This window comes from Canis aureus, chromosome 9, assembly GCF_053574225.1.
Source record: "Canis aureus isolate CA01 chromosome 9, VMU_Caureus_v.1.0, whole genome shotgun sequence".
NCBI lineage: Eukaryota > Metazoa > Chordata > Mammalia > Carnivora > Canidae > Canis > Canis aureus.
The window spans coordinates 42,257,834-42,275,891 of record NC_135619.1 but is presented as its reverse complement, the minus strand read 5'-3'; the positions used below and the strand labels follow the sequence as shown (position 1 = coordinate 42,275,891).

At 38.2% G+C, this 18,058-nt stretch overlaps 1 protein-coding gene across 8 annotated transcripts in view; it reads left to right on the top strand.

Moving 5' to 3' along the window:
* The window catches only part of ZBTB25 (zinc finger and BTB domain containing 25), a 58,653-nt gene that overhangs the window by 11,579 nt on the left and 29,016 nt on the right, over positions 1–18,058 (top strand). For 5 of the 8 annotated variants that reach the window (XM_077909604.1, XM_077909602.1, XM_077909603.1 and 2 more), the window contains 2 exons: positions 3,849–4,028; positions 6,987–12,633. In XM_077909604.1, coding sequence (XP_077765730.1) covers positions 3,856–4,028; positions 6,987–8,121 — 1,308 coding nt within the window. In that variant the 5' untranslated portion in view covers positions 3,849–3,855 and the 3' untranslated portion in view covers positions 8,122–12,633. Of the gene's footprint in view, positions 1–3,848; positions 4,029–5,601; positions 5,788–6,986; positions 12,634–18,058 lie in introns of those variants that run through there. The other 3 variants (XM_077909605.1, XR_013386334.1, XM_077909606.1) reach the window with 3 other exon arrangements.

Below are 18,058 nucleotides of genomic sequence, written 5' to 3'. Positions count from 1 at the left end.
ACCTGGGCTGCCCAATACGCTCTAGTTCTTTCTTTTTTTAAATTTATTTATTTATTTATGATATATATAGAGAGAGGCAGAGACACAGGAGGAGGGAGAAGCAGGCTCCATGCCGGGAGCCCGACGTGGGACTCGATCCCGTGTCTCCAGGATCACGCCCCTGGGCCAAAGGCAGGCGCTAAACCGCCGAGCCACCCAGGGATCCCCAATTCGCTCTAGTTCTATCCATATCATTGCAAATGTAAGATTTCATTCTTTTGGATCCTAAATAGTACTCCATTTTGTATATATGTACCACATCTTTATCCATTCATCGGTTGATGAACATCTGGGCTCTTTTAATATTTTGACAATTGTGGACATTGCTGCTGTAAACATTGGGGTGCATGTTAGCCTGCAGTTGTCTTGGTTGCATCATATATGTAATTTTTTCTGTCCCTACACCTTGTATATAATGCATGCTTTCAAATAATTTTTTCTTTTTTCTTTTTTTTAAGATTTTATTTATTTGAGAGAGTGAGCATGAGAGCACATGAACAGGGCAGAGGGAGAGGGAGAAGGAGGCTCCCTTGCTTAGCAGGGAGCCCAATGTGGGGCTTGATCTCAGGACCCTGGTATCATGACCTGAACCAAAGGTAGATGCTTAACCAACTGAGCCAATTTCTTTATTAAATTTCTCTTTAAAAAATATGTTCAGTAAGTGGAGAATTTAACTCTTACTCATAGACCATTAACCACAAGATTTTTGTATATGTGGCTTTTTAATGTGCCCTTTCTCATTTCCATGTGGTTCAATAGTTCATTATACTAATGAACTATATATATATATGTATATATATATGTATATAGATAGATCTGGTGAAAACGTTTATGATCTGAGGTTTTGTTTTTTTAAACAATTCATAAGACTAGTTTAAACTACTTCAATTTGAACCATTTCATTGAATCTAAGACATGTTTTTCATATGGTGAAATCCCCAGTATACAGTTTTATTTTGGTTTTAAAATCTCTCTATAAATTGGTGATGTTTTAGAATCTGGGTAATGCAATGAATACAATAAATAGTGACTTTTAGTTAAATGGCCGTTTGGAACAATACAATTTGGAGTTTGGTTTAGGCTCAGGTGTCTGTTGGTTCTGTTATTTTGTTACTTTTTTTCTGTTACTTTTTATTTCATTACTGCTTAAAGGCTTATAAAATGAGGTAGTAAGGACTAAGAGTTTTTTATTTTTTAATTGGGGGAAGATTGGGAGAAATTTAATGTTTGAGTAGTAGAATTCAAAAAAGTACTGTATGAATAGAGTTAAAAGCAAGTTGCAAGATTCCTGAAGTACAATATTATTTATATAAATTTTAAAACATGCAAAATAATACCATACTTTCATAAGTGATGTGTGCAGGTGCAGTAAGAACATGGTGATGTTACAAGATAGTTAGAAACACCAAAATCAGGATGGATTCTGAAGTAGAATTTGCCTTTGGAGGCAAAGTAGTGGGTAGTTAGAATGAAGGAGAGATGGCAGGGGGTCTCTACCACCTTTGTAATTTTTACCTTATGTGCTCAGGGTGTCTGGCTGGCTGCATGTTTGTGACATTGATCTCTGTACCTATTTATCTATCTGAAATATGGGGGAAAGGAATACGTGTTGGTATGTATTTATGATGTTAAACTTCAATAAAAGGATATAAGTTCAGGGCACCTGGGTGGCTCAGTTGGTTAAGTATCTGATTCTTGATTTTGGCTCAGGTCATGATCTCAGTGTCCTGAAATCGAGCCCCACATCAGGCTCCACACTCAGCACACAGTCTGCTTAAGACCCTCTCCCTTGGGACGCCTGGGTGGCTCAGCGGTTGAGCCTTTCCCTTCCCTCAAAAAGTGATCCTGGAGTCCTGGGATTGAGTTCCATATTGGGCTCCTTGCATGGAGCCTGCTTCTCCTGTCTCTGCCTTTCTCTCTGCCTCTCTCTGTGTCTCTCATGAATAAGTAAATAAAATCTTTAAAAAAAAAGTTTCCTCTCCTGCTCCTTCTGATTTCCACACCCCAGCTCGCTCGTTTGTTCTCTCTCAAAAAGAAAAAAAGGATTTCAGTTTAAGCCATACAATTCCTCCCATCGTGCTCCTTTGTTTCCCTCCAGAAGCAAACATTTTACTTATTTCTTTGAAATTTTCCAGAGATGTGTACACAAACAAGAATATATTTATGTATGTTTCTCCCCCACCTTTAAAAATAACCACTCCACCCCTTTTGCATAAATAGTCTTTTCTGAACAATTTTACACTTTGCTTTTTTTTTTTTTTACTTAATATATCCTGGGGATTATTCCATATCAGTACATTAAATATGTAGTTTTAATAAAAATAGAAATAACCTTTTATTTAGCCTAGACTTTATTCATTAATAAGTATTAGTTTCTGTATCAGATTTGTGTAAGCAAATTAAGCAGCAGAAAATCTGGGTTTCTCATTGATTCCTCTTTCCAAATGTTCTTGAGGCTTCTCTGGGTGTCTTGATGTATAACCTGACCGTTCCATAGGCATCTCCAGTTTGTGGGTCATGTTCCCTCTGGAAGGCAGAAAGAGAGGACATTTGGGTTCTAGAGCACAGTGCCTGGGTTTGAATCCCCTGCTCTGCCACTTACTTGCTGTGTGACTTGAGTAAATTAACTCTACTGTTTCAGTTTCTCCATCTGTAAGATGCATTGAATATTCCCTTTCTTGTACAGTCATATTGAGAATTAGATGAATGAAGAGTGCCTGACACACAGGAAGCACTGTAAGTGTTAGCTAGTTTTATTATATTATTGATCACTCAGCTGTCTGCTGCCCACGCTGCGCCCAATCTCCAGACAGCTAACCCCACACTCTCGTCACTGATCTCCATTGACGTTGGTCTCTGGATAGTGAGGAACTTCATTCTCTTTTTCAGAACCTGCTCTTTTAGAGAAGGTTCTCACAGCTGGCCAGTGATTTATACCATAGCTGCCTTCTCCCTAAAGCTCCAGGGCTGTCTACACAGTTGGGGTGGTGGAGGTGGTGAAGCAGAGCTTCCACCTGCCTGGAACTATGGCACTCTTGAGTGCCCTTGCAGCTCACACTAGACTTCTCTGCCAGAATTCTGCATGTTCTTCATGTGGGATTCTTCCTCAGACCCGTGGCCCCATTCTGTATTATTCCTTCAGGGGCCTCCATGCTTGTATGTGTCTGAATCCAGTCAATATCAGGGTTTAGGGTCTTTCCATTGGGTTCCTGGGGTCCCATGTAAATCAGGGAATGTGGCTTAAGGGCTCCTGAATGTACTGTGACTGATCCGTTTCCCAGATATATTGTATGATAGGAGGCCAGTGTACCCCGAGCACACAGAGGAACCCTACGGAGCCATAACAGCTCTAGCCCAGCCAGGACTGTGATATGTTATGACAGTTACAGCTACCATTTGAATAGGTTTCCATGACAAGGTGCTTTTCACAAGGTGCTTTTCACAACTCATTTAGCCCTGAGGAAGGGGACAGCATCTCATTCCCATTTTCCAGTGAGCAAACAGGACTAGAAATGTAGAGAGATATATTTAAAAAACAAAAAACAAAAACCAGATAGACCTTCCTTTTGCTTCTATGTCACTCATACCAAGCTACCTTCTTACCAGATGAAAAAAAATTCTCATATTTTGCAGTTTTAGCAGAATTGATATTTTTATAATGAGATATCATGTTAGCTAGGTTTGGAGTAAAATTAACAGTATTAAAAACTATTGAATAATTTCATTTAAATTTAGATCTCCGTGTACTCTGTAGGTTTGTGTAAACTGTAGCTAATTTTGTAAAAAAAAAAAATTGTCCTTTTTCTCAGAGCCACAATGGACACAGCTAGCCATAGCCTTGTCCTTCTGCAGCAGCTGAACATGCAGCGAGAATTTGGTTTTCTGTGTGATTGCACAGTTGCCATTGGAGATGTTTACTTCAAAGCCCACAGAGCAGTGCTTGCTGCTTTTTCTAACTATTTCAAGATGATATTTATTCACCAAACAAGGTAAGGATGTGCTTTTGTAAATCAGAAGAGTTTCTAATGTTGTAATATAGCTAAGCCTTATTATAATATCATTTGGGAGATTCTTTGTTATGGGGTCACCTTAAGAAATAAAAAAATTATGATGTGTGTGTGTGTGTATGTATATATATGTGTGTGTATATATATATATATATATATATATATATATATATATATATATATTTTAACACACCTAGCAATTCATCTCAGTGTGTAGGATCCATGGTGGAAGGTAAAAATGAAAACAATAATAGTTAAAAGTTATTGAAGGCTTATCCCATACCCAAGCACTAAGTATTTACCTAATGTACATTCTACTATAATCCATACTATTTTAGAGAAAAGGAAACTGAGACTAAATCAAGTAACTGACCCATGTAGGATTATACAGGTAATAAGTTATCCTCAAATGCAGGTCTTTTCCTTTAAAGATCTATGTTCTAAGTTGTTGATATCAATTCTATAACACTTTCATAGCAAGGGTGGAATGTTATAATTCTACCCACCTTATATTCCATATTACAGTTCAACAGATATTTTTTTCAAATACTTTTTTCAAAAAGTGTTGATTTTTTGAATTTCAGTTATCCCAACATGATAGGTATGTAGAGAGAGGACAGGAAAATCGTATTCAGATTCTGAGCTCTTAAAGAATAGTTTTAATCCATCCTAGGTTGAAAGTCAAAAGAAGTCACTGTTTGTTTTTTTTAATTCTCTGTTTTTTTAAAGGACCTTGCATGAAATACTTAGGAGTCTAGCTTCAGTTACACATTTTTATTTACCTGTTCATTCATTTAAATATTTGTTGGGTATTTACATGTCAGCACTGTGTTAGACCCCAGTAACAGGCTAGTAATGCTCCCTGTCTTCAAGGGCTCATAGTTTAGTAGAGAGGTAATATGTGTAAAGAAAACAATCACAATGTAATTGATCTATCTATGCCTCAGTTTCCTTCTCTGTAAAACACCTGGAATAGTATGTATACTCACCCCATGGTGTTGAGGAGATTAAATGGATTAATAATATTAAAATGCATAGTACAGAGCTTTATACTGTCATCTACTGTTTAATCAATAATTAATGTGATATGTCTATAATAGAAGTGTTGTACAAGATAGAGTGTCAGCAGCCCTATTTTGAGAAGGCTGATCTAGGCTTTACAGAAGCCCTGAATCTTGAAAGATCAGTAGGAGTTTTTTGGATATTGTAAAGGAATGCAGGAAAGCACCCTACAGGCAAAGGGAGAAGGTACATGAAAACATAGGCAGATATGAACCACAGTAGTACATTCAGGAAACCAAGTAGATCAGAATGATTGGAATGCGTGGCACAAAGTGGGGAGATAGTTGGAACGGGGGACAGGTCATGGGTAGTGTCAATGTAGAAATTAGATTAGAAACAGTGCCTTCACATCAGTCTCATCTAAGAGCTATGAGTTAGTTGAGCTCTCAGAGCCCCTGCTGTGTACCAGGCACCATGCTAAACTAAATCCAAGAGATATAAATGTGTTAGGCCTGCTATGTGATATTTCTGTTGAGCAACTAAAAATCTTCAGTTAACAGCTCTGTGCTGATAGAAAATAAAAAAACAAACCCTGCCACAGACCCTGGAAAAGGGTGGGTGAGAGTTAAGAGTAAAACCCAGGAGGGAATCCTGAGATACGGGGACTAAGAAATGGATTGCCAGCATCTGACACCCTGTGCACTCTGAAGCATTGACATGAACTTTTGCTTCAGGGAAGGTAAGTCCATTGACTAATTGTTGGTTGACATCCAGTGCTTCCCTCAGGTTCTCTTTATCCTAATTTTTCAGAGTGTTTCCTGATTTCTTGTTACCCTGCTATTTGTATCTATCATCTGAATTCTAGATTCATATTTAAAAATTGAGCTTGGGGTTATTTTAAAGCTTTTCAAACTTACACCTATATTCATTTGTGATTTAAAGAATAGACATATTAAGATAGTTTGGAAGCCAAAATAGGATTAGTGTATTTAAATTCTAAATATTACCGATTTTAATAGATCCTTTTAAAATTTTAAATATTTCTTATTTTGGTAAAATATATATAACATAATACTTGCCATTTTAACTATTTTAATCATACAATTCTTTGGCATTAAGTCCATTCACAATGTTGCGCAACCATTACCACTTATCATTTCCAAAACTTTGCATCACCCTAAACATCAACTCTGTACCCAATTAAGCAATTAACTCCCCATTTCCCCTGCCCCACCCCAAGCTCATGGTAACCTCTAATCTACTTTCTCTCTCTACAAATTTGCATATTCTAGATATTTTTTTACAAGTGGCATCATATAAAATTTGTCCTTTTGTGTCTGGCTTATTTCACTTACCAAACGTTTTCCAGGTTCATCCATGTTGCAGCATGTATCAGAACTTCATTCATTTCTATGGCTGAATAATATTCCACCATATGTATATGCCACACTTCATTTATCCATCCGTGTGTTGATGGACATTTGGGTTGTTTCCACTTTTTAGCTAACATCAATAATGCTGAAATGAACATTGGCGTACAGGTGTCTATTGAGTCCATTTTTTCAGTTCTTTTGGTTATGTATTCAAAAGACTGTTAAGTTCCTTAAGAGCAGAGTATCTGTTTTATTCATCACGTTTCTCCTCCCTGGCATGTAGCATAGGGCATACCACTTAGAAGTCACTAAATGTTGAGCTAATCAGAGTATCAGTGTGTGTTTCCTAACTTTAGGCAGTAGGTTGAATACATGATGTCTTGTAGCTGGACCATAAAGCTGATGTACCACGAGCATTTAATTTTTGTTGATATGTTTCATCAAGGCAGATTGCTCAGTTTGAACTTCTTAGGAAGAAATTGCGTTAGTCTAAGACCATATACTGCTAACTAAAAGGCCAACTGGTCGTTTCATCTTGTGTGGGTCTGTTTTTTGTTTTTAACAGCGAATGCATAAAAATACAACCAACTGACATCCAGCCTGACATATTCAGCTACTTGTTGCACATTATGTACACGGGGAAAGGGCCAAAACAGATTGTGGATCACAGTCGTTTGGAGGAAGGGATTCGATTTCTTCATGCCGACTACCTTTCTCACATTGCCACTGAAATGAATCAAGTGTTCTCACCAGAGACTGTGCAGTCCTCAAATTTGTATGGCATTCAGATCTCAACGACCCAAAAAACAGCTGTCAAACCAGGGCTGGAGGTCAAAGAAGCTCCTTCCAATAACAGTGGAAACAGAGCTGCTGTCCAGGGTGACCACCCCCAGTTGCAGCTCTCTCTTGCTATTGGGCTGGATGATGGCACTGCAGAGCAGCAGAGGGCCCATCCTGCTTCCCAGGCCCTGGAGGAGCACCAGAAACCCCCGGTGTCCATCAAGCAGGAGAGATGTGACCCAGAATCTGTGATCTCCCAGAGCCACCCCTCACCCTCATCAGAGGTGACAGGCCCCACTTTCACCGAAAGCAGTATCAAAATACACTTATGCCATTACTGTGGGGAACGTTTTGATTCCCGTAGTAACCTAAGACAACATCTCCATACCCATGTGTCTGGATCCCTCCCATTTGGTGTCCCTGCTTCCATTCTGGAAAGCAATGACCTTGGTGAAGTGCATCCACTTAATGAAAATAACGAGGCTCTTGAATGCCACAGGCTCAGCTCTTTCATTGTCAAGGAGAACGAGCAGCAGCCTGACCGCTCAAACCAGGGTGCCATAGAGCCTCTGCAAATCAGTCAAGTGTCTTTGATCTCCAAAGACACAGAGCCAGTAGAATTAAACTGTAATTTTTCCTTTTCAAGGAAAAGAAAAATCAGCTGTTCCATCTGTGGTCATAAATTTCTCCGAAAAAGCCAATTGCTAGAACACATGTATACACACAAAGGTAAAGCTTACAGATACAACCGATGCCAAAGGTTTGGCAATGCGTTAGCCCAGAGATTTCAGCCGTATTGTGACAGCTGGTCTGATGTCCCCCTGAAAGGTTCTCGCTTGTCACAAGAACAGTTAGATTCATCTTGTGCCTTAGAGTCAGAGCTCACGCAAGAAAATGTGGACACTATCCTTGTGGAGTAGCAGTTTCTCCTTCATAATTTTTATATCCATTCTAAAAAAAATCACATGTATTTTTATTCATGGATTATTTTCCTCTTCACCTTCTATTAACTTTTTACCAGTTAGCCATAGTTTTAAGGTTGTATGTATAGTAGGTCTAATTATTGTAAGATATGTTATACATATGGCTATTAAAATGTAACCTTCAAGTAGAGCTATGGACATTCATAAATCACAATTTAGAAATCAGAAATCAATGTAGGAATTATGGAACTTGAGACAAAATAGTTATTTATATAATTTATAAGTTGTAGAATCAGTAAAAACCAAATTGAAAATGAAGTAAATGAAATCGTTTTTAAAGAATATCCTACACTATTATTTTAGGCTAATTTTTCACATGAATATGCCACTATGAAGACTATTTAAAACTATGTTCTGCCATATAGGAAGTTATTTTAATGCATACCTATATGTTATGATGTATACAAATTTTGTTTTATGGTATAGCTACATATTATAAGTAGTTTTTAAATCACTTTTTACTTATTAGCTCTGCAGCATCTTATATGGCTTTTATTTATTTCTTGACATTGAGCATACCTCATTTTTAATTAAAAATATTTTAGTGAAAAGAGAGAAAGGGAGAAGATTCAGACATTAAAATAAAATCCCAAGGAGAGAGAAATAGGAATATACATACAGATAGATAAACACAGACAGAAGTTGAAATAGGTCTACACTAAACCCAGTATTGTTACCTTATTATAGAGCATTTCCTTAACAACCATAAGAGCAATTAGAGTTGTTTTTTTTTTTTATGACCATCAGTTTAAAGAGGAAAATGGTAAAATAGAAATTATCTTTCTACTCTTAGTGTCAGAGGATTTTCTAGGCTGCCTCAGTTGATGTTAATTTTCTAAGTATCACTTGAAAAAGTAATTTTTCAATGACACAGTTTTCTTTTTTTTTCTGGCACATAAAACCAGCAGAGTAGATACAGTCAATGTCCTAGAACTATGTCTAAAAATCCATGATAGCTTTCCCTTTGTGAATAAACTTAGCTCCCTTTTATAGCAGTGAAACTTAACACAGCTAAAACATCAGAAAAATTAAAACTGAGGGACTAAATGATAGATTCTCCTGCTTTATGTAGCTGGGGAAAAAGCTGGTCAAAGTTCACCACAAAGGATAGATCTAAATTGTTCCTGAAATGTTTAAATTTCAAAGATTAGTCAAGAATAACAAAAGAGAAAAGCTTTAAAACAGTCTCATCTTTCTTGTATGCTGTCGTGTTCAATTCAAAGCCTCACAGACATGTTAAAAAATCTGGTTTGTGAGGCTTAGAAATTATACAGAAACTCAGAGCTCCTTCATGACTGCATCCTTCTGAGGACATCTCCTGACAGTGTCAGGGTTCAGGTTAGAAGGGAGCTCAAAGAGTAATCTAGCTTAGTCTAAGGGCACAAAGGTTTTCTGTGGGTAAACAGGTTAGGTGAATTATGAAATGATAAGTTTTTCTTGAAGGCTGAATGAAGAAACCACAGTTGAGTTTCTGCCTCAGACAAGTAACTAAAACTTCTTGGGGTCAAGATTGAGATGTGTTGAGAAAAAAATCTAGCTATTGATAGAGGATCAATTATATTGGGAGTGGCTAAAAACAAATGTGTTACACTTTGGAGTCAGAACTTCCTCGAATCTTAAGTCATTCTAGCAATTGTGCAAATTTATACTACCCTGAAAGATTTCATCTCCTAGGATGAACACAAATATTGACATTGATGTCATGTATTTTAGGCTATTCAGAATATATTCCCTGGCCTTCTTCGAGTACAATTTCTCATTAGTATAACAAATTTTCTGATTTCTTTCTTCTCTGTTCTTTCCTTCTTGCTCAGTCATTAGACCTTGACATAAGAAGTATGTAGTTAAAGGGTGGGATTGGGGTGCACATGAGTTGAGGGGTAGGGCAGCAGTTCAGGGTAGAGTCTGGAGAAATTGTAAGAGTTTGCTGTGGCTGAGGGGCCATAGCAGACAACGTTAATTTAAAAGTGAAATATATCTACATTTGTTGAGTGTTAAAAATGTGATGGTTAGCTATATTTTTATCCTTATTCATATAGTTCCTTTTAATATTAGAAATTCAAAGCCAATGTTCTTTCTTTAATCTTCATAATATTCTGTTTTAGGAAATGGAAAAATGTTAACTCCATTTTATAGAAAAAATGTCCCAAGAAATAGGTTCCAGATAGCCAGTGAATAGTGATGTTGGGTTACATTTTTTTTTAATTTTTATTTATTTATGATAGTCACACATAGAGAGAGAGAGCCAGAGACACAGGCAGAGGGAGAAGCAGGCTCTATGCACCGGGAGCCCAACGTGGGACTCGATCCCGGATCTCCAGGATCGCGCCCTGGGCCAAAGGCAGGCGCCAAACCGCTGCGCCACCCAGGGATCCCTGACCCCAGTTACATTTTTTACATTCATTCAGCAGACATATTTTTTTTTTTCAGACATATATTTTTAAAATAGCTGTTACATGATCAATACTGTGCCCTGAGTGCAATTTTTAAAGACATGGTTCCTTACTAAGAAAATCTTCTTGTATAAAAAAAGTCCTTTTGGCTAAGCCCTTTAGTTTTGATCATGTCATCTACAAAATGGAGCTATAATCTTAACCATATAATAACGGCTTGCATAATGATTACCAAGCTCTTCAAATGGGAAATGCTATATGCACCTTAATCAGTGTGTTAGGCAAATACTAAAAAGACATTTTTTTCTTGAATCAGATTAGAACTTTCCCTTCTTTACAGATCCTACATAGAGTTGTTTTCTGGAGAGAAACAGATTTGTTTCAGTATTTGTCCCGATTAGCGTATTGTCACAACTCTGGAACTTGTAAGTGTAGTCTGCCTTATAAGGGAACCAAAATCTCTTGATTTATGTGTTTTAAGATTATTATTTCTTGCTCTGCTTTTCTGATTTCCCATTAAGTGGATATAAGCAATACCTACCTCACAGGGGTGTTGTGAGGATTTGTACTAAAATTGTGTTAAATTTGGGGCACCTGAGTGGTTCACCCAGTTTTGATTTTGGCTTAGGTCATGGTCTCAGGGTCCTGAGATTGAGCCCCACGTTGGGCTCCATGCTGGGCGTGGAGCCTGCTTAAGATTCTTTCTCTCCATTCCTCTCCCTCTGCCCTCTACCCCCTTCTCTATAGAAAAAAAAAAAAAATTGCGTTAAATTCTCTTAGTATTCTTAATAAAAACGAACCATATAAAGAAAATTACATGTATTCTATGGCTAAACCTAACCTGGATCCTAACCAGGATTCTAACCCGTAAACTCTTAGAATATCTTAGAATATACTATTTAATACTCAATTGACACAATTCTTATTTTTATTTTTAAGAAATATTCTAGAAACAGCAGTGTTACTGGAATTCCTTTTCTAGTGTAGTTTAACCACCTGTTAAAGAAGGATGTTAGTCCTTTGGCATTATAGGGAATAAAATCTTTGCATTTCAGCTTCATGGAAAGTTCCCCCAAATGTATTGTTTACGCATGGAAAAAGGAAAAAAAGCAATGAAGAAAATATCATTTTCATTTCTTTAATTTAGATCATCTAAAAAGTAAATGGGGACAAGAAATAGAGTGGGGATAATAACATTGTAATTCATTATTGGAAGTAATTCATAATGGAAAAGCCTCACTTTAAACTGAAGGAAATACATATTAATCATGGAAAAAGATAGGCTGGAAAATGGTATTTCCATGTTATCTGCACAGGCAAAATCTTACTGTTGTAATCAAGATCCTTGATAAGTGTCATTTTTTTATAAGTGTCATTTTTTAGTAGTAATTGAGGTAAAATAAGTCACATGAAAAGATTTCATAATGAGATCTGTGTCTTTGTATATTTTAAACTAAATATAGCTCTGTTGTATTTTATTATAATTAATTTTTAAATTCCTAACAGTGAAATCAACAAATGATTGTTCTCTGCTGGACTTCCACGTTTGTATGGTTGGACTTTTTGAAAACTGGTAAGATTATACAGTCCCAAGTATGGATGTCTTAAGTACAAGGAATCACAGACTGAGATTTTTGTCTTCAAGACCTGGAAGGATCCATTGTGCTTCAGGATGCGTCTGTGCTTAGTAGATAGTGCTCCAATGCATTTGACATTAACTGCCATCAACTCTGCTATTTTGTGCCAAATAAAGTCATTTAGTCAGACTAGATCAAATATCAACTTAAAATCATTTCAAAGAAATGTGGATTTCAAAAACATGTGCAATAAAAAAAAGGTCCAGTGAAGAAACCTTCCAAGTACAAGAAACACATGGCAAATATAGGAGATTGTGGTGAATGGTGCATTGTATGGTTGAACTCTTCCACCTTGTGTGCTTTGAGTTTGCTTCAGAAACATTATTTTAGAAAGTTTTGTACCCTCTATTTGGAATCAAAACAGTGGATTTCATGTATTTTATCATGACAAATAAATTGTGACATGACCATAAACAAAACCTTTTTTTAGTGTAGCTTATACACAGTGTTCTTATTTTACAGAAGTGTCTGCCAAATATTGTCCTCCTAGCACTGGGGTAAGTCAGTCTCTGTACCAGGTAACATCTTGGATGTGTAATGCAAAACAATGCATCATAGAGCCCAGTCCTTATCAACCAGAATCTGTGTGAATAGAAAATTGGCATCCTAATCCAGTGCTTTCCAACTGCCATCTCTGGAAAGAAAGGTTAATATCTAGCCATTGCCCATTAGTTCCCTTTGCCTTTTTTTTTTTCTTCCCTATTTACTGTATTTTTCTGGTAATGTAATCAACAACAGTGGTTCTCCACCAGCATGTATTAGTCTGTGTTCTCCAGAGAAACAGAATGAACAGTGTGTGTGTGTGTGCAGAGAGGGAGGGAGAGAGAGAGGGTGATTGGTCATAGGGCATTGGCTCACCACAGATATGAGGCTGAGATGTCCCAAGATCTCTAGTAGGCAAGGTGGAGACCTGGGCCAGCTGATAGTGTAATTCCAGTCCAAAAGCCAGCAGCCTCAAGACCCACAAGGGGAGGCAATCTGCTTTATTCAGTCTACTGATTCAAATGTATCTCATCCAAAAACACCTTCACAGACACACCCAGAATAATGTTTGTCCAAATATCAGCACCTGTGGCCAGTTGAAACTTGAAGTTAACCATACACAGGGTGATTCCCCTTACCATGGGGACATTTTGCAATGTAGAGATGTTTTCTGTTGTCACAACTGGGTGGGGTGGAGGGAATGTTGCTACTGGCATCCAGTGGGTAGAGGTCAGGGATGCTGCTAAACATCTCACAATGCAGGAGACAACCTCCCCCCACCCCAAGGAATTATCCAGCCCAAAATATCAGTAGTGCTAAAGTTGACTAATCCTGGCCGAAAAGCTTAAAATAAGTTTTGTGATGGCTGTCAGGAACTAAAGGAGTACTTACGGAATATGAGATATATTTGTTCAGCATTAAAACTCTATTTGTATTATCTTCTATCCCAATTCTTAAAAAATAAAAAATAGAATTAAAAATCAGCTGTATTAATAAGCAGCAAGGCAGTTTTAAATCTATTCACTTAATGTTTGAATCAAACAACTGTGCCTCTAACAGGGTCTCTTTGAAATTCAAATGTGATTGTAGATTGTAATTTGTGTAAATTTTTAATCTGGCCAAAAGGTGGCACCAATGTATCTTTTAAAAATCTATTTTACATTATGCTCAAATTTGGCATCACTATTCGTTTAATTCACTATTTATTTAGTACTTAGCTGCTCCTGGATCTTGTTTTATTAGTCATAACTAACAAGATTTTTCCTAGGATTCCATAATGTGTTGGGTACTTCTGTTTTGACATCCCTCTGTTTTTTGAAAAAAGGTTTTAAGGCCAGCTCAAGTGGATACTATAGGGTAAGTTGTAATTCAAAAAAAAAAAAAGGTTTTATTTGAGAGAGGGAGAGAGAGAGAGAGAGAGAGAGAGAGAGCTCGCACAGCCGGGAAGAGCGGCAGAGGGAGAAGGAGAAGCAAACTCCCCACTGAGCAGGGAGCCCTGACATGGGGCTGGATCCCAGGACCCCAAGACCATGACCTGAGTTGACATCCTTCTTTGATCAAGAAGCTTCCAATTACATGTAAATACTATTTTTAAAACATAGCATTTATTGTGGTCGTTACATCAAGCATTTCTGAGGATTCTTGCAAATCTCTAACAGTAAGTCTCTGGAATTTTATTCCCCATCACATTTGCTCTTTTAATCAGACATCAAACAGTTTTTGGTGTCCTCCCTGGTCAAGAGATAAATCCAGGGACATTTGAGTAAATATACCCTTATTTCTTGCCTCCCATTTTTTTTCCCTTCACATTCACATCCCATGAGGTTGACCTCTATATTATTTTCTGGAATTTCTTTTTCAACTGTAGTTCAAAAACTGACTTTCTAAGCTGATGGGTTATTTGTTTTAAGTAATCTCCACACCCAAGGCAGGGCTCAAACTTGTGACACGGAGATGCAGAGTCGGGTGCTCTCCGTCTGAGCAGCCAGGTGCCTCTAAGCTGGTTGTTGATGTTCTTTATACTTTTCTACCCTCACTTCCTTCCAAGTAGTTCCATTTTCTGAGTAAGCTGAGATTTATTTTTTTATTTTTTTATTTTTTAATGATAGTCACAGAGAGAGAGAGGCAGAGGGAGAAGCAGGCTCCACGCACCGGGAGCGCGACCCGGTGGGATTCGATCCCGGGTCTCCAGGATCGCGCCCTGGGCCAACCAAAGGCAGGCGCCAAACCGCTGCACCACCCAGGGATCCAGTAAGCTGAGATTTAAATAGAGTTCTTTTGCCTGCAACTCTTCTTGCCTTTCAGTTCTAAGTGAATGTGGTGTGCCTTTCCCCGCCCATATTATTACTCTAGAACTTTGTAGCTAATCGCTAAATCTTCTCTTAAATTCATTTTATAGCTGAGTAGCCAATTTAGAGAATGATCCCACCTTCTCTCACATAAATTATCATCCATTGTTTATACAGTGTTAAAACTTTTTTCATTGAAACAACTTGGTGATATTGTATCAAGATAATAGAAATATCTTCCCTTAAACTATTAGAAGACTATGGTGTCCTTTAATGTCAAAATCTGAAGGAATAGTAGTACTCTGAGAAAGGTGATCTGCACAACTGAATTGGTCTTTGCTCTCCTGTGGACTGGGAAAGAGGCTTTGTGGGAAGGAAGCATGAGAAGGAGGCCCTCATCAGCTGTATTTGTTACTGCTTGTTTGGTCTAAATTTCTGGAAGGTCCGTGTTAGACTTGTGTGGACTAAATAGGCCCTAGCAGAATGAGGTCTTGTGAATTCAGTTTTGCCACATTTTTCTGTAGTGGGAGCCATATGGTACTTAGTTCAAACCATATGTAGGGAACTATCTAATTAAATTTTTTTTTTGGTAACTGGCATTTGTTCTAAGTGCCTTGTAGGGAGGAACATCTAAAGAACCTATGGTGGTTCTTTAGAAGGAGGATGTAACATTTGCAAAGGCAAGAGAAAAGGTTTTAAAATGCAGACCAGAGGGCAACCCCAGTGGCGCAGCAGTTTAGCGCCGCCTGCAGCCCAGGGTGTGATCCTGGAGACCCTGGATCGAGTCCCACGTCAGGCTCTCTGCATGGAGCCTGCTTCTCCCTCTGCCTGCTTCTCCCTCTGCCTGTGTCTCTGCCTCTCTTTGTGTCTATAAGTAAATAAAAAAATCTAAAAAAGAAAAATAAATAAAATGCAGACCAGAGGGGCACCTGGGTGGCTCAGTCAGTTGAGTGTCTGTCTGGCTCTTGATTTTGGCTCAGGTCATGACCTCAGCGCCCTGAGATCAAGCTCCATGGTGGCTCTCCGCATAGGGGGAAGTCTTGAGATTCTCTCTCCTTCTTTTTGCCCCTTCCCCCACCCCCAGGCACGTGAGTGCTCTAAAATAAATACATATTTAAGAAAAATAAGATGCAGACCAGAGATTTCAGCAGTCTCCAAGTTGTTTTCTTATTGTTGGTTTTTTTGTTGTTGTTTTTTTACCAGACCAGTTCTCATTTTGCAACATTGCCCTTCTTTCACATATGTGCAAAGTCTGGTGCTATAAAGCTTAGTGGTTCCTGTCTTCTCTTTCCATCACAGTCTTTTAAAGTGTGGGAGGAAAGGCATATAAATGGAAGCCTCCTTTTTTTATTTTAAACATCTCCTGTTTCACTGTTAACACCACCACAGTTTTGAAGATCCCTCAAACTGGTGGCTATATTCAGAGCGGCCACGGACGGCCATGCAGATTATGCACAGGAAACACTAGGGGGCGCCACTCCCCACATGCTGGCTTCTCCTGCCGTCGGGCTGTGCACTTTGCGCAGATGTGCGAGGCACCCTTGAATATTCTTCCTGGTTTAAATGTTGGGTTTAAGAAGCCCTTATTTTGAATTTCTGCAGCAGGTAGCAGTTCTCACTGATACAGCCAGGAAATTAAAATACACATGTGGTGTAGAGAATTATGAAATCAGAATAAGAAAAAAAAAAATACTCCCTAGATGACACAGCTATATGTGTCTGTCAAAATCTGTAGACCTGTGCACATAACAGGGTGGATTTTACTGTATATAAATGATACCTTAATGAAAAAAAAAAGGTTAAGATCAGCTAGATATAAATACGTTTTAGAGTTTACCGAACCATAATGATTATCATTCACCATTAAACCTCCACAGGTCAGAAAAAACACATCAGCCAGACATTAAGGGTGTAGAAGAAACCCATAAAACTAAAAAGATAATTCTAAGCAGTTCACTGAACTGCTGATAAGGCTGTTTGTGGCACATCCGCATAAAAGATCAGAAAGTCAGCTGGACTTTTTTTCACTTGAATTGAGTGGTGACCAACTGCCTTGGCATTCCGTACATCTCAGCCTTACCCAGAGAACAAGGGCAGTTCTAACTAGTTCTGATCAAGAGGATGGAAATACTCTGGTTTTGGATGATGTATTTAAATGGGGGGCAATATCCCAGGTTTTTAATGCCACAAATAGCTGCTCTACATGGAACCTCTGCACTGTAATTTATGTATGAGGGTATTTGATGGATTGGAGTGTGCTTGTAGCTGCATTAGTGGTGACTTACTGATCATAGATGTGGTCCAGAGACCCACTTGTAGCCAGACTGACTCCACCTTCCTGTGCCCTGAAAGTACAGATGTCACAGTAAGGATTTGGGAATAAAAGCTTCGAGTACAAGTATACAAATAATTTCATCTGCTTTTGTGTCACCCTGTGCTCCCCATTTCCAGGAGTGCAGAAGTGGAAGGTCTGGGTTTTATGGCCACAAGTATAGCTGTGAAAGGCTGAATTTCTACCCCATAATTGCACTGTAATAAAAATCGAGGCTGAAAGTCTTGAGTTTAGCTACAAAATGAGTCATAGGAAAAGTGCATCTTGTCTTGCTAATGTACAGAAACTGCTGAATGCTGCTACCACTGCTGTTATGAGTTGGAATTTACAGAGACAGTTTTCAGTTTGGGATTTTTCTAGGCCGGGGCCCACCACACCATCCTCCACTTACCCAGGTTTTCCCTAATTGTTTGTGGCACCTGTGCCCACCTTTGCTGAGGAATTTCTGCGGATGTGTAGTGTTGCCAGGTACAAACACATATAATCTTCCTCCATTTGTGATGGGGTTATGTCCTTATAGACCCATCGTAAATTGAAAATACAAGTTGAAAATGCATTTAATACACTTAACCCACCAAACATCACCACTTAGAGCACAGCTACTTTAAACATAGAACACTTACATTAGCCTATTTGGGGAAAGATCATCTAACACAAATCCTACTTTATGATAAAGTATTGACCATTTCATGTAATTTATTGACTACTGTACTTAAAGTGAAATACAGAACGGTTGTATGG